The sequence below is a fragment of the Elephas maximus genome, chromosome 11, assembly GCF_024166365.1.
Source record: "Elephas maximus indicus isolate mEleMax1 chromosome 11, mEleMax1 primary haplotype, whole genome shotgun sequence".
Taxonomy (NCBI): domain Eukaryota; kingdom Metazoa; phylum Chordata; class Mammalia; order Proboscidea; family Elephantidae; genus Elephas; species Elephas maximus.
Window position 1 is genome coordinate 104,175,866 of NC_064829.1, and position 24,325 is coordinate 104,200,190.

A 24,325-nucleotide genomic window follows, 5' to 3' on the forward strand; every position below is an offset into this window, starting at 1 on the left:
AACTGCTGACCTTCTAGTTAGCAGCCAAGCACTCCTGGGCTCCAGGGAGAACCAAGTCTTCCCATAAGCTGCACTAAGGGAAGGGCAACCCTCCTATCCTCATCAGAGCAGCTCTTCAAATCACACCAGAGATCTTCCCATTTATACAAATCAGCAGATTTATTCTGCAGGGGCCCATTTTCAAGAAGCTAAAGGTCAAGGTGGGAGAGGAGAGGTTTCCTCCCCTTACCCTTTTTCCCTCATCTTATTTTCCCCAGGGGGTAAAAATGGCCTGGACCCCCAAACCTACTCAAATAAAAAACCAAAAAACTGAGGTTCCAAAAAGTTACAGCATCTTAATTCCTCATAGAAAAGGGGAAGGAGCCAGGGGAAGGGGGGGTCCCTGGGCTGGGGTGAGGGACCCCCAACCTGAAAGGACAGCTCCTACTTAAATAGCTGCCCCAAATGGGACGAGCCTGGGGCTACAGCATTTAAAAACTCCCCATGCCCCATTTATCAAAACCAAAGAGAAAAAAATTTCCCTTCCCACCCTCCAAAAAACCCAAATATATATATATATTTATTTTCTTAAAAAAAAAAAAATTTTTTTTTTGAAGGCATTAAGCGATAAAGTGAATGTAGAGCCAGGGAATGTGTAATTCCCTCCTTCCTTCCCCCTGACTGTGGGGCTAATTGGTACATCCCCAGTAGAGGAACCAGCCCAGAGGGGATGGTAGAGGGGAAGGACCAAAGGGAACAAAGGGGGGGGGCCTCCCCAGCCAGTCAGCAGCCGGTTTGGGTGTGGCATGGCGCCAGGGAAGCCACACCTCCTTGGAATTTTCCAAGAGGGATGGGGAGTGGGAAAAATGCATTCCTGTGTAGTCTTCAGCCAATTCCAAGTCAAGTCGAGGCAGGGAAAAGCTGGGTGATAGGTGGGGTGTGCAGAAAGGAGAAGCGGGATCGTCTGGGTCCCTGTGGTCAGGGGGAACCCCGCTTCCTCAGCTCCTGGACAAACGCTGGAAGGAAACAAGGGCCAGAGGTCAGGGGCAGAGTCTTATCCCCCTTTCCTTCCAAAACAAGGCTCTTTCCAAGGTGCAGGATCTCTCCAAAATAAACGTTAAAAAAAAACTCACCTTCAATTATTTCCTCTTTCACTTTTCGCAGTTCCTTTCTCACCTCTTCTATAAGTTCCTGAAAATAAAAGAGTGTAGCCAGTCAGGGGGAAGGGGGAATTGCAAAGATAAATCCCCTCTTCTCATTGACTGAAGGGCCAGAGAACAGAGGTTCAAGATCCTCCTCCCCACTATGGCATGGCTGGCAAGGTCACAGAATGACTGGAGGATTTTAGGAAAGAATTCTGGATCCTTGGAGCCAGAAAAAAAGTACTGGAGAACGTCCAGTACCAGGGTTGGCAAATACATTCCAGGCTCCTGCCAACTCGGATCAGTAGTGGATGTCTGTTTTGGGGCCATGTGCTGGAAAGGATTCTGGGTACTCATCCAGTATGAGTGCGGTGATGGATTAGTACGGTCTGCCACAGGCACTGGCAAAGGTGGTACTGGTGTCTGTGTCATCCCTGACCTGATACAATCTCTCCTTTCTCAGGCTGGAAAACTGAGGTCAGGGGCAGAGTCTGGACTCAGACATCCTCTCTTCCTGTGGCCCATTTTTATCCCCAACCCTACTCCCAGCTCCCTCCCCGCCAAGTTACCTGTTTCACCCTGTCCAGATCTGACTCATCACTGGAGCTGGGTGTAAAGACATTGGCCTCGGAGGTGGTCACTGAAGAAGACGACTTCATCCTGAGAGAGTTGGGGTTGTTTGGGACAAAAATGGGATTAGAGAGAGAGGACCTGCCTTCCATTCCAGGCATCATACTTTGTTCCTCCCTATAAATTTGGCAAGTTCAGCTCTTCTGCTGGGATGAGACCATGGTATTAACTGCCCACCTTGGCAAAGTTGTGCTGTTCTTCTCCCAGGGTCTTCGCACAGATTCTGGGGGACAGGCAACAAATCAGAAAGATGAGGAACAAGCAGTAACCCCCTTCAATCTTTTCTCCCCCAGCCTCCCTCATCAACCTCCGTTCAAAGAACCACCTCAGGAGACTACAATCCCCAGCAGTGTTTGCACAAACCCTTCCTTAGGGTGCTTTATATGTGAAAACAAGGCATCCTGGGATTTGTAGTTCCTGTAGCCAGACTGGGCTCTCACTCACCAGTCTGGGCTGGGACTCTGGCCTCTGGCTCCACCTGCTGGTGGGAAATAAAACTGTCAGGAGCCAGTCCCTGCTCATATTCTTTCAGGTTTAAACCCAACCCATCCCTATCAAACCCCCTCCCCAATTTCCCTCCCCAGTGGTACAGCCTAAGGTATGTTGGACAGAAAGAGCCCCTAACTCACATTGGCTGATTCATCCTTGGGGGGTTTCTCCCCAACCTGTGTAGCTTTCCTTCTGCAGGAGGGCAAGGCACAAACAGATGGCTTCAGTCCTCCCCCAGTCACCCAATTCCCCTTCCCAGAGTTCTAGAAACGTGGATTCCCGTGGTGTCCAGTTCTGGCATTCCTGAAGGCTATGGAGACTTAGTTGGAGAAGTCAAAGAGAGTGCTGTTCCACACGTCTCGTGTTTAGGATCACAAAATTCTAAGGGTGGGGGCTCTATTTTAGAATACTGGAATTCTAGGGATTGCTATTTGCAGAATTCTGCAGCAGGATCTCCTGAGTTTCTACAACACTGGGTTTCAGAACATTCTAAAGGCTGCCTTGGCAGTTGTGAACCTGAGTCGTTTCAGGAGATGACAATCCCCAGCATCGTATCCCAAACCTGGCTATCACAGGGTGAGCTTTCACCCAAAGAAACCACAGTCCCTGGGCAGCGCAGATGGTTACATGCTTACAGCTCGGACCCATCCGCAGGTGCCTCTGGAGACGAGCCTGCCGATCTGCTTCTGAAAGGTCACAGCCTTGAAAGCTCTATGGAGCAGTTCTCCTCCGGACACGTGGGTCCCCATGAGTCAACAGCAATTAACAACTGTTGTTGTGTGCCATCAAGTTGATTCCAACTTATAGCAATCCTATATGACAGAGTAGAACTGCCCCGTAGGGTCTCCTAGGCTGTAATCTTTAAGGAACCAGGTCACCAGGTCTGTTCTCCTGACCTGTCGATTGGCAGCCGAGTGCTTAACCATGGAGCCACCAGGGCTCATTAACAATTAGAAACAAAACAGGAATCTGGCCCCTCCTCCCACCTGGCTCTACTGAGCTAGAATTTTCAGGGATCTGTTTTAAAAACATCTCCAGGTGATTCTGCTTCAGTTAGGCTTGGGAACCGGTGGGCTAGTGGGTTTCCTCTGGAGCTTTTCTGAGCGGACTGAGGGGTCTGCGACAGGACATCACACTCACCTACGGGCCAGCATGGCATTCATCTCTTCCATGAGCCCACCTGTGCTCCTCCCGCTCTCAGCTTTGGGGGCCACGGGCCCCCCTGAGGCCTCCTCCTGCTAGAAAAATTTAAAAAGGGGAGAGGGCTTTCTGGGGTAGCCTCCTGGTTGGCCTCACCCCATTATTCCATCATGGCCCCAGTCACCCCACACCCTGCACCCCGGGCCCTCACCTTGCTGACTTTCCTGAGTTTGGCACCAGCAAGGGCTGCGGCCAGTCCAGGGGCTCCAGCCCCTCCGCCGCTGGGGCCCTGTGCTGTGGGCAGAGGGGGCGCAGGAGGTGGGCCTGCCCCTGCTCCATGCCCTGCAGCTGAGACCCCTGAGGGAGGCAGACCCGGGGGTGGAGGGGGACCAGGAGGAGGGGGCGGTCCTGGAGGTGGGGGTGGCCCCCCAGCTGGGGGGGCAGGCGGGCCTCCTGAAACATATACACAAAAAAGGGGTGTTGCTGAGAGATGCCTCATCCTTTGTTGTCCAGCTGGCCCACCCTCTCCTCCAGGGAGGCCTCAACCCCCAGGGCCATTCAAACCATCACCTGCACTGGAGGCCCTACGTTCACGCTCCACGTGTTCCGGCTGAGAGGGCTGCTGCCTGGGGAGGGGGCAATAGAGAAACGGTCATTTAGGGCCCCAAGGATGGCCAGTGACCTCCCCTGCTTTGCTTCCAGCCAGACTGGGATCAGGGGAGGCTGGCTCCTAATCCCCCCACCCATGCCCTCCTTCCCCAGGGTCCAGGAAGGGGATGGAGGAAGGGATGGGCAAGGAGTATGAGGAACTCCTAGCATTCTAGTCATCAGACTTTCAAGAATATCTTAATTACGAAAGGCCAAGATTCTTTAACCAGATTCTGGACTCTGGGAACCTGGAGGGCTAGGGTTTGGCGTCCAGGAGGTTTTACTCTGAGCATCAGGGATTTTTGAACCGCCAAGGAAAAGAGTTTCTAGAACTCCAAGAGTTGGGCCTTTCTGAAAGATGTGAATTTCTAGTCTTCGGGGAAAGTTGGCAGGTTCCGAACTTTCAGCGTCAGGGGTTCTGGAACATCCTAGAGCTCTGGGCGTGGTGCAGTTCCCTGCCCAGGGAGGGCCTCACCTTTTCTGCTGCTCCACCTCCTCTGGGGACGGGCCATTCTGGACCGACCAGGTGGGAGGTGCTGCGGGTGGAGGAGGCGCCCCTCCTGGAGGTGAAAGGAGAAAGTCAGGGAGATGAGTCAGCCCTGGAACTCTGCCCTGCCTGTCCCTTGACGCTCTCCTGCCTCAGCCTCCCAGGAATCCTGCCCAGAGGCACTCACTTCCTTCTTCCTCTGACACTCGGGCTGAGGTGTGGGCCAGGGGTGCTTGTCGGAATGAGGGTTCCAGCACCAGCTCCCCTTTAGGAGCTGCTGTGAAGTGGGAGCTGCTATGATGTCTACGTGACAGGTTTGGAAGCTAAGGCCCAGAAGGCAGTCACTTGCCCAGAGTGCCACAACCTGGAATTCCCAGGAACAAGACTCAACTTCAGGCCGACTGCAGCGTCCAGGCTCTTAAACACCACTCAGCAAGTAACCTACCCCCAGGCCCTTAGGCTCCCTTGTGACCCATTGGTATTTCTGTGTGCTCCCAGGCATGCAAGCCTCTCCCCACTAGCTCTGAAGTTTCCCCAGAAGCAAACACCTCCGCCATTTGGTGATTTCGAGTTCTACAGACACACAGCCAAACCACACCCACTGCTGTCGAGTCGATTTTGACTCATATTTTGCCTCCATGTGACAGAGGAGAACTGCCCCATAGGAGAACTGCCCCACAGGGTTTCCAAGGCTGTGATCTTTACAATCAATGCCCACGGAAGCTGCAGTCAAGAAATCAAAAGACGCATTGCCCAAATTGGCTGCAAAAAACCTCTTTAAAATGTTGAAAAGCAAAGATGTCTCCTTGAAGACTAAGATGCACCTGACCCAAGCCATGGTATTTTCAATCACATCATATGCATGTGAAAGCTGGACAAGGAATAAGGAAGACAGAAGAAGAACTGACGCCTTTGAATTGTGGTGTCAGCGAAGAGTACTGAATATTCCATGGACTGCCAAAAGAACAAACAAATCTGTCCCGGAAGAAATAAAGCCAGAATGCTCCTTAGAAGCAAGGATAGCGAGACTGCGTCTTATATACTTTGGACATGTCAGGAAGGATCAGTCCCTAGAGAAAGACATCATGTTTGGTAAAGCAAAGGGTCAGCGAAAAAGAAGGCGGCCCTCAATGAGATGGACTGACACAGTGACTGCAAAAATGGGCTCAAGCATAGCAACGATTGTGGGCATGGCACAGGACTGGGCAGTGTTTCGTTCTACTGTACCTAGGGTCACTATGAGTCAGAACCGACTCAACAGCACCTAACAAAAACAACGATCTTTACAGAAGCAGACCGCTACATCTTTCTTCTGCAGAGCGGCTGGTGGGTTCAAACCACAGACCTTTCTTTAGCAGCGAAGTTCTTTAACCACTGCACCACCTGGGCACCTTGGACACATAGCAGAACCACCTAAAAGCCTTACTACTCAAAGTGCGTCCGTCAGTGGCTCGCAGACTCACCATCTGCAGGAAGCCTGTGAGAAATGCAGTCTCAGGCCACGCCCCAGCCTCCTCAACCCGGCTTAGCATTTGCACAAGACCCTCAGGGGACTCGGGTGTACAAGCTACTTTAAGAAACACCAGTTGGGGCGATTTTTTTGTTTGTCATCTCAATGCCTGAAAATTGATGATGATGTGACACAATGTTACCTGGGGAGGGGATACTGACTGGGAAGGGGCACAAGGAGACTTCCAGGGCCAGGGAATGTTCTAGAACTTGATCTGGAAAGCGGTCACAGGAGTGTGCATGTATAAAAATCCATTGAGTTATGAACTGTGCATTTTGTACATGGGGGCACACAGGAGTTCATTAAATCCTCATAACTCTCCATGGTAGCAATGAATAAGCCCCATTTTACAGATGAATAAACTGAGGCTGCAGGTCCCTGGGTGGTGGGAGTGGTTTGCACTCGACTACTAACCAAACCCACCCACGGGAACCACTGAAGGCAGGACTGGTGATCCGTTATTGTAAGGATTTTAGCCGCCCCCTGCCAAAAAAAAAAAAACCCTATGGAGCTCAGTTCTACTCTGTCACATAGGGTTGTCGTAAGTTGGAATTGACTTGACGGCAACAGGTCTGGTTTGGTAAACTGAGGCCCAGAGTGATGAAGCAGCGGCCCCAAGGCCCTCTGCCCGCCTCCTGCCCACCACCCCGGCCCCACTGCTGTTTCTGACCTTCCAATGCCTCTAGGGCGCTGGCCATGCCTGCGGCAAACTGCGCTGCATCTTCCTTGCTGCCGAAATTGAGGCCCCAGACCTGGCGGGCATCGCGCCACTGATGGAAGTTGGGAGTGGCCTGGTTGTACTTGACACCTCGGATGATGGCACAGTTGATGACCACCTGGCAGGAGGGGAAGGTGGGTGACAGGCTGTGGGGTCAGGGGTGGGGGACTCAGCCCAGAGGGAGGGAGGGGGGCTTCACCTGCTGGTCCGGCTGCATCTTCCTCCCAACGACCCGGAAGGAGTTGGCCGTGGGGTTGTGGTAGATCTGGACACGGCTGAAGGCTTGGGGGCCTGTGCCAGCAGGCAGCCACCGCTTGTTGCCGTCATCGTAAAGCATCACAGTGGCCCGGCTGGAGCAGATGACTGTCTCGCTGCCGGGAAGTAGGGAGAGAAGGAGAGGCACCAGTTAGCCAAGTGGTGGCACCAGCCCTCCTCCAGGGGCCGGTCACCTCCTCCATCTTTGGGAGATTCAAAGGAACCAAAACAGAATGCGTGAGGTAGAGAAAGCCACACAGAGAGGCTCAGGGAGACCAGAGGACAGGAAAAAAAGGTGGGAGGCACGGACTGGCAAAGAGACAGAGTGATTGGGAAGAGGAAAACAAGACAGCAAGACAGAGAAAGACCTACAGGAAGAGACACAGAAAAACCAGGAGAGAAGAGACGGGAGACAGAAAGTGACAGACACAAATGGGGGAAGAGAGGAGAAAGACAGACAGACATGGAGAGGTGAGAGGGTCAGATTGCAGATAAGGAGACCAACAGACTCAAAGACAGACACAAGAGATAAAAATGGAGAGACAGACAGATGGAGAAAGACAGGGAGGTGGAGACAGAGAGAGAGAGAGAGAGAGATGCAGGTAAGAGAGAAAGAGTGAGGCTGGAGGAAGGGGGAGGGTGGAAGCAGGAGCCCTGGGCTGCCCTCTTGAGCACTCTGTGCACTCAGTTTCCCCTCTCTACCAGGGTGCTTGGCAGAGGAGGAGCTGAGGCTGAGGGAGGGGAAGGGTGTGAGGCTGCAGCAAGGCAGGTCCAGATTCCGGGTTCTTCCACTTCTCCCCCCAGAGGAAGTCAGGTGTTTGCTCTAGCCCACTCCATCCCTCCAGCTCCTCAGGGCACTAACTGCCATTCAGCAGACACACCCTGCTGGGGTGTGCTGGCTGGTGCTGGGGACAGCAAACACCGGTGACCAAGACAGCTTCTGTTCCTCCCTCCCAAGGCTCACATTCCAGTGTGGGAGACAGCTGGGGGGTCAGGGAGAGCTTCCTGGAGGGGGTGACCTCTGACTCAGTCTCAGGGATCAACTGGTTCAGAGTTCAGGATCTGGTGTCCACCAGACGTGGGTTCAAATCCCCACTGAGCCACCTACTTACTCCATGTGACTCAGGCAAGAGACCTTCCCACATCTATAAACTGGGGAAGTAACCGTACCCAACTCTCAGGACTGTGGGAAGTAGTACACAAGTCAGGCACATAGAGCGCTGCCTGGCATGTACTGAGCACTCGGTCACTGTCAGCATCCCTATCAAGGGCACCCATTGACACTTCAGACAGCTGCCTCCCTCCGGACCCCCTACCAGTCCCCCGGGGAAGGTTCAACCCTCCCCTCCCCTAGAGGGGAAGTGACTTGCCCAAGGTCATACACAGACCTGGGGGAAGTGCTCCTCCCCGCCCCCACCCCCACTCTGCTTTTTCCTGAAAAGAGGAAGTTAGTGGTCAGGAGTTTCCGGGGAGAGAAATTATACCCCCAGTGGCTCTATCTCTGCTGTTGCTGTGAAAGGCCTCTCTCTCTTCCCCCTTGGGCAGGGCAGGGAAAGCCCCTTAGTAGACCCAGCTCTGCAACCCGAGGCCAGGCAGCTGAGCCCTGTACCCCAAGTTTACATAATGATGGTAGCCCTTCCCCTTATCAGGGGGTTCAGCTGGATCAGGCACCCTCCTAAGCCCTGTACCCAGAGTGACTCATTTTTCTCTCACTAAAAGATAGACACTATTTCATCCTCATTATTGCAGGTGAGGCCTGCAAACTGAAGCTCACAGAGGTCGAGTGACTTCCCCAAGGTCACACAGTGAGTGAGTTAGCAACAGGAGGATGTGAACCCAGACCACCTGGCTCCCAAGTCCACAGTCTTCACCACTGGCCACTGAGTGGGCCCTACCCAAACATCAGCTGCTGTTTCCAGACAAGCGCAGCCTCAAGGGCTGTTTCTGGCTTCTGGTGCCCCAGCAGGGCAGGGTTAAGGCCTCACCCACACCTGCCACCCACACCCAGGGCAGACTCTGGCCAGGTGCCCAGGGCTGCCATCGCTGCCCTGCCTTGGTTGGGTGCACTTTGCTCTCCCAGGTGGCCCTGCCCTGCTGAGCCTCCAGCCTGGCCCGAGAGCCAGGCACCAGCTGGGTAACCCTGGGCTGGTCCCACCTCTCTCCAGGCTGCAGTGTCCCCATCCCAGAAGGTTCCTGTTTAAGTCAGTTTAAGCTCCCCTTCTTGGAAGCTCCAATGGCTCGTGGCTCCTGGCTCCAGGCTCCAGCAGAGTCAAACCCAAGTCCTCAAGGGGCAGTCCATTATCTACCCCCATTATCTCTTTGATTTCCTCTTCTCCCTCTCTCCCTAGCTAGCTCTGTTCTAGCCCTACAGATCTGTTCCAGCCCCACCAGACTCCCTTGCTGTGCCTTCTGCGCTCTTGCCTCAGGGCCTGCGCACACGTTCTTCCTCAGGCCGGATTCTCACCTCCCTCAGGTCTCTGCTTATAAATCACCCGAGAAGCCCTCCCTGGCCACCCTGTTACACTTCTTCATAGCACTTGTCTCTGCATAACACAAAATTTATTACTGTCTGTCTCCCAGACCAAAATGCCAGGCCTGCGAGGGCATGGAGTTTTGTTCCTTTTGTTCACTGGTGTGTCCCCAGAACCTAGAATGATGACCAGCACATAAACCAAAAAACCAAACCCATTGCCATCGAGTCGATTCCGACTCATAGCGACCCTATAGGACAGAGTAGAACTGCCCCATAGAGTTTCCAAGGAGCGCCTGATGGGTTTGAACTCCTGGCATTTTTTGGTTAGCAGCCATAGCACTTAACCACTACACCACCAGGGTTTCCAACCAGCACATAGTAAGTACTTAATAGTTGTTGGCACAAACAATTAAGTGCTTGACTACTAGCTGAGAGTGTGGGAGTTTAAACCCACCTGGAGGTGAAAGAAAGGCCTGGCGATCTGCTTCTGAAAGGTCACAGCCTTGAAAACCCTAGGGAGCATAATTCTACTCTGCACCAATGGGGTCACCATGAGTCAGAACTGACTCGACACCAACTAACAACAAACACATCTCTAAAAAGAAAATTAACGACAGCAGCTGACATTATCAGTTAGCCTGTGTCCCAGACATTTTTTGGTGCCTTGTACCAATGTCCATGTGAAACCTCACAACAACCTTATGAGATGGATACTGATGCTGTATCCTTCTGAGAGATGAGGAAATGAGGGCACAGAGAGGCAAAGACACTTGACCCATGTCACACAGCAAGTCAGCAGAGGGGCTCAGATTTGAACCCAAGTCCTCCCCAGGTTCCCCCCACCCCCGCCACGGTGTTTTTAACCTCACTGAAACATGAGAAAACAGCTAAGTTTTTTACATTTAAAAAAGACAAGGTACAAAGTGGTGTGTATCAGAGGTTTTTAAAAAAAAAAGGTGAGGAGGATATAAATACATGCACGCAGAGGGGTGACGTAGCCTGAGGCTGCTACGCAGCAGTCCTGCCTAGCTGCCTCTGAGAGGACTAGGGTACAGGGAGGGAGGAAATTTCACACAGTTTACCCCCTATGAACTGCTTGATTATTATTTTCTCTCTCTCTCCATACCCTTCACCTTGGGCTACTATTAGCTATATAAAACCAATTCGTTATTTAAGTTCAGAAAAATAAAACTGTATAAACTAAGCATAACCCAGAATAGAAGACCACACAGCCCGGAAGTGGAGGAGACTGAAACTAGGTCCAGCTGATTCCAGGGGTCTCCTGGGGCCTGGCACCCCTCAACCTGACGTGGGAGAGCCTTAACCTCAGCCAGCCTAGGAACCACCCGCCTCCCACCCCCGAATCCCTACATTTTAGAAAATGTATTTGGTGGATGAAAGAGGGTTCAAGTCACTTCCTTGCTTTGTGGCTTCACCTGTCTGGACCTCAGTTTCTCACTCTGGAAACCATAACGCACTGGGTTGGTTGTAAGGAATAAATTTAGAACCCTCCATACATGGGAACTGATAGCCAAAACAGGAGGGAGAGAGCTTCCCATCATTGAGGGTAATCAAGCACTTCAATGACTCCGGTTTACTCAAACCTTCCAGACTGAAGTCTTGCCCTTTCCTTCATCCCCCTTCGACTTATCCCATAGCCACTTCATACCATAAAACTTGTGACCTCTCAACTCCACCCTGGAGTTGAAGCAACCCTGGGGTAGGGAACCAGAACCAGGGTCCCAGCCCTGCCTGTGGTGCTTTGTGTGGCCTCATTCCAGTCCCTTCTCCTCCAAGGGCCTCAGTTTCCCATAAATGTACAGAAAGGTCAAGCTTCCTGCCTGAATTCGTTTTGCTTATCTGCTTCATCTTAAGTGTCCCTAGAGCGAAAATGTGTTACCTGTATTTACAAAAAGTTTTTTTTAATGTCCCTCCTTCTTTAATAAAAAAAAAAAAAAATTTTTTTTTTTTTTTTATAGCATATAGTAATTTGGAGACAGCCTGGGTTCAAACTGTTTGATGTAGCAGGAAATTTGCTTCTCTGTGCCTCAGTTTTACCATCTGTAAACTGGGAGGGCTGTAATGACATTAACCTCCTAGAACTGTGAGGAGGATTAAACTGAATCAGGCCCTAGTACTGTGCCTGGTACTGAGCAGATGCTTGAGCAAATGTTTCTTTCTTTTCTTAAATAACAATAATAACAACTACTATTACTGGAAGAGGGAAAAAATGGGCTCAAATTCTTCCTGAATCCACTCTGCCTGGAGATTTTCAGACTACTTCCCCTCTTCTCGGCCCTCCCAGAATTCCAGCTCAGAGTTCTGTACACACAGGAGACACTCAACAAATATTTGTCAAACTGGGAGAAAAAGAAATATATCTTGTAATTTTCCATGTTAATATCCTCTCCTTCCAACTGCCCATCGACTGTTCCCAGCCTAACCAGCCTAATCAGAGGACTGAATCCCAGCATTTCCCTACTCCACCACCCCCAAATTGTCTAGGATTTGCTGAGGGGCCTTTATGCTATGGTTTTCTCTTTGAGCCTCAGTTTCCCCAGCTGGGAATAGAGGCATGGTTCTCCTGAATCCTAGTCCTTGGAGAGGGGGCAGAGCCCAGAAAGGGAGACCCTGCAGGAGGTGGGAGTGACCCTCTAGTGGGATAGGATCAACTTCTGCCCACCCCCCAGGAGGTGGGAGGTTTGGCCACAGCCATCACAAGAGGGGGCCCTGTGGGAGGGCCAGGGCCTCGGGGCTGGGGGTAGGGCGGGAGGCCGGCCCAGAAGCTGCTCCTGCCCTTTTACGGTCTCACAGCGAGTGAGGCAGCACTAACTCGGACATCCGCCATCCGCCTTCCTTGGGACCGGAAACGCGCCTGGGGGGGACAAGAGGCGGGGCTGGGGGGGGCAGTGGGAGAGCAGCGTCCCGTCCCAGGGGAAGAGGGTGAAGGAAGACCGCAAACTGCCCCCTCTCCAGGGCAGACCTCAAGGGATACTGCTATAACAGGGAGAAAGCTAGACAGGAAGTCTCGAAGATGTCTGTGGGTGCCCCCTTGCTCCGAATTTTCCAACAACCCCTTTCCCAGCAGAAGGAACAATCGGGAAGAGAGTTCTCTAATGGTCATAGAAAGGAATGCCACCCGAATATCAGAGGCAGGGGTGTAGGGGAAGTGGGAGTGTGCGGGCACCAGGGGGTTAATCCCCAGCAGTCCCCTGGGGCCTTCCCCCTTAGGCTGGGGGCTTTGGGGCAGGAAGTCCCAGAGAGAGTGGAGGAAGGGAGATAGTATTGTCAGGCTCCAGCCCCAATGGAGAGATTATGGAGGGTTGTGAGTCCCTTCCCCTAGCCCAGCTCCCGCACTAGCCCCACCCTCAGGTGAGCCCGGGAGTTTTAGGGGAGGCCTCATGAAGACACAATCCCTGGGTGCCTTGGCCCCTCACCCTCAGGATTAAATTCTTGGGAAGATAACTGGAACTCTCTGGGAAGCTTAGGTCCCAGGGGGAGAAGGCTATGACCTTGAAGCTTTCTTGCGCCCCTTCCTCCAACCCCACAGCTCCCGAGGGCCCGGCAAGGCTGCGGGGAGAGGGGGGGTAGGTAAGGGACCGGGGTGAGGAGAGCTGCCAGCCCAACGCGCTCTTTGCCCGCCCCCCACACCAGCTGTCTCGACAGGTGAGTCAGAAAGACAAAGGCCCCCCTTCCCCCAGCTGCCGCGCCCCCTCCCTCTCTAGGGCCGCGCAGGTGGGGGAGAAGGGCCGCCCTGCTGGCTGAGGGCGGGGAACCGCCCTCCGCACAGAGCGCTCGCTCTGTCCTAGGCACGGCCTGTTTCGGGAACCCTGTGGGTGCAGAGAGGCGCGGGAGGGGAGTCCCAGCCAGACCCTCGAGGTTGCGTCTGGGTCCATCAGTCCGTCCGAACTGACCTCCTCCACAAGAGGATCTTAGTGTCCCTCCCCCCCAAAATTTAGAGGATTAAGACGTACCCCTGAAGTTAGGAAGCGCGGTTCCAACTGGGGAGACTTTTCCAGCGCCACGTAAAAGGGGACCCCGCTAACAGGGGTCTGCGTGTTTGCCTCTCTCCCAGGCTCCAGAGTCCCCAAGCCGATCCCTCCCATACCCCGAGTTGAGGTTTGGGGGGATTCTGGGGTCTGCCTAAATTCTGGCATCTCTGCGGAGAGAATTCGCCAACTTAGAGGTCCCCTGAAAAAGTCTTTAAAATTCGGGAGTCCGCCGGAGCGCCCCCAAATGCGAGGGCTCCCAGGAGAACCTCACCGGCATCACCCCGAACCTTAGGAGTCTGGGGGAGGTGGCCAGTATTTGAAGCTCGTCCAAGGGGATTCGGCCCCAAATCTAAGGCTCCTAGCACCCGGTCCCCAAATTCCAGCCCCAAGCGAGCTGGGGGAGGGGGGACAAAGGCAGGGCGAGGAGCCCGCGCCGGGCGGGGAAGGGTCGGGCTGCAGTTCGCGGCTCACCTCATGGCTGCTCACTGGCGGGTGGCGCGCCCACGGGGTGAAGGCTCCCGGGGCGCCCCTGGCTCGCTGTTCAGGGGTTCGGGGCTGGCTCCAGGTTCTGCTCAGTCTCCCCCAGGGTCCCGCCCCATAGAGTCCGGCTTCCTGGGGGGAATGTGGCCGGGGCCGAAGCGGGTCCTCGGTCGCCTTCTCCCCCTGAGGTTTGATGGGGGTCCCTACGGCAGAAAGGGGGTGCGGCGTCCCCTCCCCGGCGCGCCCCTCGGCCGGCAGCGGCTACAATGTTACTCTTACTACTGTACTTCTCTTCGCTACATTTCGTTCCAAAATTCCACTCCCCGCACCCACAATGCCCCGCGCCTTAAAGGGGCCGCGGCTGCCTCAAGGCTGGGGGTGGAGGGCGCTTAAAAGGGCAACGCGGCACCGTTGACTTCCGCTATTTTCCTTGTCCTCAATGTGAGTGCATAGGGGTGCACTCCGGGGGTCACCCAAAAATTGGGGGGGTAGCTCGGTAGAAGGGAAAGGGATCCTTTCACGATCCCTATGTCTCCCCCAGTATGGAAATTCTTAGGGCGATCGAAACGGGCACAATTTTTCCCCTCTCGTCCTCCCCATTGACTTCTCCATTTCTTTCCATGTTGCTAAATTTTGGGGGGCGAGGGCTCGGACCCTCTGGGTAAACACAGATTCCCTCAAATTTTGTCCCTTAAACCCCACCTTCGGAGCCCCCAACGTCTCTGTCTTCTCTGTTTATGAGAGGGGTTACTGGGGGGGTGAGTCCCCTATCCCGTACAGGAGGGGGATGGGTGGTTAGGGTCCCACCCTTCTAACCGCCCGCCCCGGGAAGGTGAGGAGGAAGTGGTCCGAGGGGGCGCGGCCGGCCTATGACTCACAGCCGCAGGGTCGGGGTGTGGGGTGAGGAGGGGGGTGGGGGCTGGGGAGACGGGCGGGGGTGGGGGGAGCGGCGCTAGCCTGGGGTAGGGATGCGACGCCGGGCTCCTGTGTGGGCCCCTCCCCACGCACGCCCCGCCATGACTCAGTTTCTCCTGCGGAGGATGGAGGGATCATCCCAGCAATCTAGGGGGCCCGGAGGCGGGGAGACGCCCAGGTGTCCCTTCCTCGGGTCCCCCTTTCCCAAGCGCCCGCTCAAGGCAGAACGCAGCGCCCGGACCTCTTCCGAGGCTTCCGCAGCGAGTCCCGCAGGCCCCGCCCAAGTGACGTCACCCCGCGCGGCCACGCCCCCCGGAGAGTGCCACCTTGTCCGGGTGAAGTGCTTACAGGAGGGCCTGGAGCCTGAGAAATCTTCACTAAGATGCGTGCAAATGGGTAGACTGAGGCCTGGAGGCAGGGAACGTATCTGGGCTATGGCCCTCTTGCCGGAGCCCCAGGGTGTGAGTGTAAAACCAACATTTCTCAGGACCCAGCAGATTCGACGATGCCCTGTTGCTGCCCTCCTTCACCTGGGGAGCACCTCACCTTCTAGGCCAAGCCCTGAAAGGAATTCTCTGAAGCACCGAGTAAACCCCCTCCCCTTCTCCACCCCACTGTGGATACCCTGAACCCTGATCCACCTAGCTTGTAATTGTTCTTCCGTGTGTCTTCTCCAGGTGGGAGTTCTTTGGGGGCAGGGTTATACTTGATCGATTTCTAGGCTTCACCCAGCCCTGCCAGACTCAGCAGCAATCGAATTAGGACCTCAGTTCCGTGGGATCTTGGTCAAGTCCTTTCTCCTCTCTGGGTCTCTGCTTTTCCATCTGTGAGTATTTCTGGGTGCCAGGGGTCAGCAGACTTTTTCTGTAAAGATCCAAATAGTAAATCTTGTAGACTTTGGGGGCCACGTAAGTCCGCTTTCACATATTTTTCTTTACAACCGTTTAAAAATATAGAAACCATTCTCAGTTCAAACCAAAACCAAACTCGTTCCCGATTCTGACTCATAGTGACCGCATAGAACAGAGTACAGCTGCCCCATAGGGCTTCCAAGGAGCAGCTGGTGGATTCGAACTGCAACCTTTTGGTTAGCACAGCTGAGCTCTTAACCACTGAGCCACCAAGGCTCCATTCTTAGCTCAAGTACCACTACAAAATAGGTAGCAAGACCCCTCCACTAGAGAAACCCTTGCATATGTGCACAAGTAACCTGTTCAGTGGTCTTTGCGGCAGCAGTGCTGTCGGAGCAGGAAATTAGAAACAGCCTAAAGGCCATCAAAGGAGGGACGGATAGCTAAACCATTGCATAGCCCTCCTCTGGGCATCAGCTGAAAAGAATGGAGTGTGTAATTGCATGGAAGAGATCTCTATGATGCTGTTGAGTGACAAAACAAGTTACCGGTACGAAAAAAATCAAGGAAATACCAAAGATGCCATATATTTGTGAGAGGAACATAAACATGTGTGTACATGCAGAGGAAGGAGCCGTGGGGGTGCAACTAAAATGCTGACAGTTTAAACCCATTCAGTCGTTTTTCAGGAGAAAGCTGGCGATCTTCCCCTTAAAGATTACAGTCGAGAAAACCCTATGGGGGAGTTCTACTCTGTCTGTCACACAGGGTTGCTGTGAGCCGAAAATCAGCTCCACAGGACCTACAACAACATGCAGAGCAAAAGACCTAGAAAAATTCACTCCTTTTTGGTTACCATTCTAGTTATCTAGTGCTGCTGTTATAACAGAAATACCACAAGCGGATGGCTTTAACAAAGAGAAATTTATTCTCTCACAGCCTAGGAGCCTAGAAGTCCGAATTCAGGGTGCCAGCTCCAGGGAAGGCTTTCTCTCTTTGTCAGCTCTGGTGGAAGGTCCTTGACATCAATCTTCCCCAGTAGAGAAGCTTCTCAGCACAGGGACCCCAGGTCCAAAGGACATGTTATCCTCCTGGCTCTTGTTTCTTGATGGTATGATGTCCCCATGTCTCTCTCCTCCCTTCTCTCTCTTATATCTCTAAAGAGATTGACTTAAGACACAATCTAATCTTGTAGATTGAATCCTACGCCATTAACATAAAAAAAACAAAAAACTGAACCCAGTGCCCTCCGACTCATAGCGACCCTATAGGACAGAGCAGAACTGCCCCGTAGAGTTTCCAGGAAGTGCCTGGCAGATTCAAACTGTTGACCCTTTGGTTACCAGCTGTAGCACTTAACCACTATGCCACCAGGGTTTCCCCTCATTAACATAATTGCCTTTAATCCTGCCTCATTAACATCATTGAGGCAGGATTTACAACACATAGGAAAATCACATCAGATGACAAAATGGTGGAAAATAACACAATTCTGGGAATTGTGGCCTAGCGAAATTGACACACATTTCTGGGGGGACACAATTCAATCCATAACAGTTACCAGTGAAATAGGGAGCAGGAATGTGAGGAATTCATTGGTCATAAAGATCTCAAGCCTCATCCTGGCAATGCCAAGTTTGATCCTGCCTACAGGGCTTTGCACTGGCTGTTCCCTCGGCTTGGTACACTTTTCCCTGGAGTATTTGTACCCCTAGCTCCTTATCTGTCAGATCTTTGCTCAAATGTCCCCTTTTCCCTCTGCAGAGGCCTTCCCTAAGGCCCCTGTCTAAAACACTACCCTGAGGTGGAAAATTCAGTGGCTGAGGGTGGGGGATGGAAAAAGACTTTTCATTGTGCACCATTTTGTATCCTTTGAATTTCGAACCGAGTGAATTGATTACCCATTCAAAAAACAAATAACAATTTTAAAGACCAAAGTAGGGCCCCTAGTCATTTTGTTATCACGTCTCTGTTTTGTTTTCCTTGGGATACTTGTCAGTGTTTAAGATGACCTTATTTATTACAGGTCAGTCCCATGGGGGTAGGGTTTTCAGCTGGCCTTGCTCAAGGTTGTAAGCAGGGCCTCAGGCACAGCAGGTGCCCTACATTGATTTGCCAACTAACTAGGTAAATCTTGTTTATGTTTTCTACAAGGAAAATATGTCTGAAGTTACTTAAGTAATTAAAATTTAATAAGAACTCTAACCAGCCCCAATTTAAAAAAAAAAATTAAACAGATAAAAATGGGAAGGAAAGTGAAGGTTATTGAACTGAGTGATTTCTCTGGTTCTGTTCAGCTGTAAATATTTCAAAATTTTGGGGGGTTTTTTTGGTCTGAATGGTGTGTGGAATTTCCCCCTCATGTAAGATTTTCTGTCAGAGGGAACTAGGAGAAAGGAGAATAAGCACTCTGAAGTTCCTCCATGGGCTATCTTCCTTCCGCTGGTCCTCTGAGCTGGGGAAGGGGTCAGTTTTTTTCCTTAGTTGCGTGGGGCCCCCAGCTGAGTGGAGGATCCCCAAAGGACGACAGCTGTCAGGCCTCCAAGCTCAAGGCAGCACTTGAATGGAGGCTGGTGGGCTTTCCGGTCCTACCGTGCCCCTTCTGTAATGCAAAATGTGGGAAATGGTGAATGGGAACCCCCTTCTCGCCCTCTCAGCATCCACTTCCCTGTCGTCTGGAAGCAGCACTCATATTTCCTTTGAGGGTCTACCATTCCCCAGTCTTTCAATCCATGAGGTTTGGCTGGAGCAGCCCCAACCCCAAGTGCTAAAGGTGGGCATGTGACCCTAGCCAGACCAATCAGAAACACAGAGACTGATCAGACATGTGACTCAGTTGGGCCAATGAGAACCTGCTATGGGAGGACTGCTGGAACTACTGGGAAACTGGTGCCCTCTCTCCACTGGGGATGGTAAGATGGTGGGATGTGAGCCTGAAGCTGCAACTCTGCTACCTCCCAGACCTGCCTGGGAATGAAGCCAACTCAAAGAAAATAAAGCTAAGAGACAACTCCTGATGACAACATCTGAGAGCTGGATCCAGCTATACCTTAAGTCCCTGAATGCTTCAATTACAGGATCCAATAAATTTCCTGTTTTGCTGTCACAGGTTAAATTGGGTTTCTGTCACTTACAACCCAAAGAATTCTGATCAAGACCTCCTTCCATTGCTTAGAAACTATCAGCAATCCCCCGTCATCCAAAAGATAATAACCAACCTCCCTTTCCTACCAGGTAAACACCTTTGGATTCTGGCTCCAGCTTTCTCCTTCACATTTCTTCCCTGACTCCTGCCCCCACACCTTAATTTATGCTTCACTACCTACTACTTCTCTTCTGCAGCTACCTGAGTCCAACTCACAACTCTCCTGTCCAAGACCTAGATGGTTCTCAAGGATATTGTCCTCGGGGTCTCTGCACTTCGTTCAGCCCTTAGAAACCAAAAAACCCAAACCCGTTGCCATCAAGTTGATCCCGACTCATAGTGACCTTATAGGACAGAGTAGAACTGCCCCATAGGGTTTCCAAGGAGTGCCTGGTGGATTCAAACTGCTGACCTTTCAGTTAGCAGCTGAACTCTTTACTATGCCACCAGGGTTTCCATTCAGGCCTTAGGGAACTGTTATTAACATTCCCCAAATTCTTCTGCCTTATTCCTGGTTGGAGGGCTGATGCTTGGGATGATGGGCCTTATAGAGCCTTGCAAAAACAAATAAACCCATTGCCATCTAGTCAATTCCAATTCATAGTGACCCTATAGGACAGAGTAGAACTCCCCATACAGTTTCCAAGGCTGTAATCTTTATGGATTACATTTGAATTATGCTGTTGGTGAAGAATATTGAATACACCACAGACTGCCAGAAGAACGAACAAATCTGTCTTGGAAGAGATACAGCCAAAATGTTCCTTAGAAGCAAGGATGGCGAGACTTTGTCTCATGTACTTTGGGCATGTTATCAGGAGGGACCAGTCCCTGGAGAAGGACATCATGCTTGGTAAAGCAAAGGGTCAGCAAAAAAGAAGGCCCTCAATGAGATGGATTGACACAGTGGCTGCAACAATGGGCTCAAACATAGTAACAATTGTGAGGATGGTGCAGGTTGGGGCAGTGTTTCATTCTGTTGTACATAGGTTGCTATGGGTCAGAACCAACTCGAAGGCACCTAACAGCAACAATCTTTATGGAGGCAGACTGCTTTAGACCAATTATTAAGACTCCCTGAATTTTCCTGCCTGATTCCTGGATGGAGGGAGTGGTGCTTGCAATGATGGCCCTTGCAAATAAAACCCAAAACTGAACCCCTTGCCATTGAGTTGATTCTGATTGACGGTGACCCCGTGTATTACATAGTAGAACTGAGCTCCATAGGGTTTTCTTGGCTGTAATCTTTATGGAAGCAGATCACCAGGCCTTTCTTCTGTGGTGGTGCTGAGTTCGAACTGCCAACCTTTCCAGTGCATACCCCATACACCACCAGGGATTTTATAGCATCTTGCAGGGAGCACATACCTTGAAAATGAAACAAAGTTCCTTCTCTATATTGCCTCACCATGCCTAGCACGATGCTTCAGGGCTCAGGGTGGAACTTTATTAATTTAACAGACAAGTCCCTTGTCCCTTCCGGCCTCAATTTCTCCATATGTAGAGAGAGGGGGGTTGGATTGAAAGCTCCTAAAAGAAACATTCAAAAACACAGGGTCCTATCTCAGTTAATTGGCCTAATAACGTGTTTAGTAGTTCTGTTCTACCTCCTAGTTCATTGTATAGTGTCTGGGGTCTTAAAAGCTTGCAAGCAGCCATCCAAGGCCCAACAGTTGGTGTCCATTCACTTGCAGCAACAGAGGAAGAAGGAGAATCAAAAATAGGAGGAGGCTATGGAATGTGTGGCTAATTACCTCCATGAACAATTGCCTCCTTTGTCATGAGACCACAAGGATTGGATGGTGCCCCGCTACCATTACTGAACATTTTGGTCAAAGATTCCATAGGAGAATCCTGATCAAAAGGGGGAAAATGCAGAACAGAATTTCAAATTCTCATGGACTCTAGGCTTTTCTGGAGCCAAGGAGGGTGGACGAAGCCCGGAAACCATTGTCCTGAGATAATCTTTAAACCCTAAACCAAAAATATCCCTTGAAGTCATCTTACAACTGAAAATACTTCAGTCGAACTAGTAGAAAAGCCTGCCTTGAGCATTGTGCTCTTTTAAGAACTATTGACATGGGCTCAAATCGATAACAACTGGAAAGACTAGATAGGAACCGTAGGGAGCAGTGAATTTATCTTAATGAGGGAGGAGCAACTCAGAAAAGGAGGGTGAGAGTGGTTACACAACTCAAAGAATGTAATCAATGTAGATGTAGAAACGTGCAGTGTACATGTAGAAGTGAATCCGTGTGTTTTTTGGTGTATATTCTCAACAACAAAATAAAATTTAAACCCATTGCTGTTCACTTGATTCTGACTCATAGCGACCCTAGAAGGACAGAGTAGAACTCCCCTCATAGGGTTTCCAAGGAGAGGCTGGTGGATTTGAACTGCCGACCTTTTGTTTAGCAGCCCAAGCTCCTAACCACTGCACCACCCATAAAAAAAAAAAAAAAAAACCTGTTGCTAATGAGTCGATTCTGAGTCATGGCGACCCTAGAAGGACAAAGTAGAACTGCCTCATAGGGTTTCCAAGGAGCGACTGGTGGTTTCCAACTGTCGATCTTTTTGGCTGGCAGCCGAGCTCTTAACCACTACACCACCAGAGGGCTCCATAAAAAATTTTTTTTAAAAACCAAGCCAAACCCACTGCCACCGAGTCAATTCTGACTCATAGGGACCCTACAGAACAGAGTAGAACTGACCCATAGAGTTTCCAAGCAGCGCCTGGCGAATTTGAACTGCTGACCTTTTGGTTACCAGCTGTAGCACTTAACCACTATGCCACCAGGGTTTCCAAAAGAAAGTTTAGGGGGTCCTTACCTCCCAGAGCCCTTCTGAAGCCTGGCAGAACTAAGAATAAGCTTCAGCGATGACAGTGGCCCTGGAGAGCAGAGAGAGGCCCTCAGAAGCGGACCCTCCTCCTGCCCTCCCACCCCACCCTGTCACTGGCAGCCCAGCCCTACCCTCGGGCGGTAAACCCGGGGTGCTCTCAGAGCCCAGGGTCCTGAAGGCCGCGTTCCGGTTGGGGGGCTCCTGGACAGAGGCACAGGGCCCTGAGAAGGAGGCGAGGATTGTGGGAGAGCCCCGCTCGTCTACCGCCCCTCCCGCTGGGCTTCTGGTGCCTGCTCACCGGTGACCCTGCTGCCCGGGGTTGTGTCCAGGGCTCGCTCCCTCCTGATTGCCTTTTCACAAGGCTTGGGTGCCCCTGAAAAGCAGACCAGAGGCAGGACATGTTGTCAGGCTGCCCTGGAGACAGTGGGGGAAAGGGAGCCGGGTGGAAGGGGGTCGAAGCCCATCAGGGAGCGTCACGCACTTGGAAGCCTGGCTTCCAAACAGTCCTGGTGTTCCGGTTCGGTTCCCTGTCTCCAATCTGGGCAGGTTCACTTTTCCCAAGTCCCGTCCATCTGCTGACTGCACTCAATCCTTTTCCCCCAGGACCAGCCCCTTAGGCCACGCTTTCTCCCCTATCCCTGCCACTGAGCACCGTTGAGTCAATTGGACTCATAGCGACCCTATGAGGAAGGATAGAACTGCCCCATAGGGTCTCCTAGCCTTGTAATCTTTACAGGAGTAGATTGCCAGGTCTTTTCTCCTCACCAAGCTACTAGTGGGCTCCAACTGTCTGCCTTTTGGTTAGTAGCCGAGCAATTAATCATTGCGCAACCAGGGCTCCTTCTCACTGTCGTCTCATTAAAAAACCCATTGCCAGGCTAGTGGGTTCTGACTCATATAGTGATCCTATAGGACAGAGTAGAACTGCCCCATAAGATCTCCAAGGCTGTAATCGTAACAGAAGCAGACTGCCTCATCTTTCTCCAGTAGAGGCTGGTAGGATCCAACAGGCTAACTTTCGCTTAGCAACCAGGCGCTGTAACCACTGGCAAACAAGGATTCCTTCCTCGTTGTCATTAAAAAAAAAAAAAAAAAAAAAACACTGCCATGGAGTCGACTCCGACTCCTAGTGACCCTATAGGACAGAGTGGAACTGCCCCAGGGTTTCCAAGGAATGGCTGGTGGATTCAAACTGCTGACCTTTTGGTTAACAGCCAAACGCTTAAACCACAGCGCCACCAGGGCTCCCTGTAATAATCTTCTCCCCTTCTGGAGAACCACGCCCTTCCTCTGAAGCCCTGCCCACTTTGCTGTCTAATGCTCTTGCGTTCTCAGACACAAAGCGGTGCCTCAGGCTCCGCCCCTAAGACCTAGTGCCCGCCCCTTTGCGAACGACTGAGCCCTTCCCTTCAGTCCCTCCCACTAACCTATCTATGTAGAGTCCCTCACGGTATACTTAAGACCACTCTTTCTGCATCTCTGGTGGTCTAGTGGTTAAGGTATTGGCTGCAAACTAAAGGGTTGGCAGTTCAAATCCAGCAGCTGCTCCTTGGAAACCCTATGGGGCAGTTCTACTCTGTCCTGTAAGGTCACTATGAGTCTTAAAGGACCCAACAGCAATGTTTTTTTTATAATTCCAGTAGGCCACGCCCTTTAGTGAAGTTTCACTCCCCACTTTCTCTAGTTTTACTCATGCCCTGACGGTGCAACGGTTAAATTCGGCTATTAACCGAAAGGTTGGCGGTTTGAACCCATCCATCGGCTCTCTGTGAGAAAGATGTGGTGATCTGTTCACGTAAAGATTGTTTTTGTTAGGTGCAGTCTGGTCAGTTCCCACTCAAAGTGAATCCGTGTACAACAGAATAAAATACTGCTGGGTCCCAGGCCATCCTCTCAATCATTGTTTTGCTTGACCCCACTGTTGCAGCCCCTGTGTCAATTCATCTTGTTGAGGGTCTTCCTCTTTTTTGGTGACCCTGTACTTTACCAAGCATAATGTCCTTCCTTCTCCTAGGACGGGTCCCTCCTGATAACTTGTCTAAAGTACATGAGACAAGTCTTGCCATCTTCCCTTCTTAGGGGGCATTCTGGCTGTACTCTTCCAAGACAGATTTGTTCCTTCTTCTGGCAGGCCGTGGTATTTTCAGTTTTGACAACATCATAATTTAAAGGCATCAATTCTTCTTCAGTCTCCCTTATTCACTGTCCAGCTTTCGCATGCATATGAGGCCATTAAAAATACTGTGGTCCTCAAAATGACATCTTTGCTTTTTAACACTTTAAAGAGGTTTTTTTTTGCAGCAGATTTGCCCAATGCAATATGTCATTTGATTTCTTGACTGCTGCTTCCATGGGCATTGATTGTGAATCTAAGTAAAATTAAATCCTTGACAACTTCAGTATTTCCTCCGTTTATCATGATGTTTCTTATAGGTCCAGTGGTGCAGATTTTGTTTTATGTTGAGGTGTAACCTATACTGAAGGCTGTGGTCTCTCTTTTTCACCAGTAAGTCCTTCAAGTTCTCTTCACTTTCAGCAAGCAAGGTTGTGTCATCTGGGTATCACAGGTTGTTAATGAGTCTTTCTCCAGTCCTGATGCCATGTTCTTCTTCATAGAGTCCAGCCTGGAT

At 51.4% G+C, this 24,325-nt stretch overlaps 1 protein-coding gene across 4 annotated transcripts; it reads right to left on the reverse strand.

Moving 5' to 3' along the window:
* Window positions 1-140: 140 nt before the first annotated feature.
* VASP (vasodilator stimulated phosphoprotein) lies at window positions 141-14,266 on the reverse strand. Of its 4 annotated transcripts, none has more exons than XM_049899989.1 (13): window positions 13,935-14,266; window positions 6,943-7,114; window positions 6,696-6,861; window positions 4,504-4,588; window positions 3,951-4,006; window positions 3,592-3,833; window positions 3,381-3,475; window positions 2,381-2,432; window positions 2,196-2,229; window positions 1,929-1,974; window positions 1,691-1,781; window positions 1,113-1,170; window positions 141-995 (listed from the first exon to the last, which is right to left on the reverse strand). In XM_049899989.1, the coding sequence occupies exons 1-13, from the start codon at window positions 13,937-13,939 to the stop codon at window positions 958-960; spliced, it is 1,140 nt and encodes a 379-aa protein (XP_049755946.1). In that variant the 5' UTR covers window positions 13,940-14,266; the 3' UTR covers window positions 141-957. The 4 variants fall into 4 exon arrangements, with proteins under 4 accessions (XP_049755946.1, XP_049755944.1, XP_049755943.1 ...); XM_049899987.1 differs by having other exon boundaries at window positions 2,196-2,232; XM_049899986.1 differs by having other exon boundaries at window positions 3,381-3,478; window positions 13,935-14,265.
* Window positions 14,267-24,325: the final 10,059 nt, after the last annotated feature.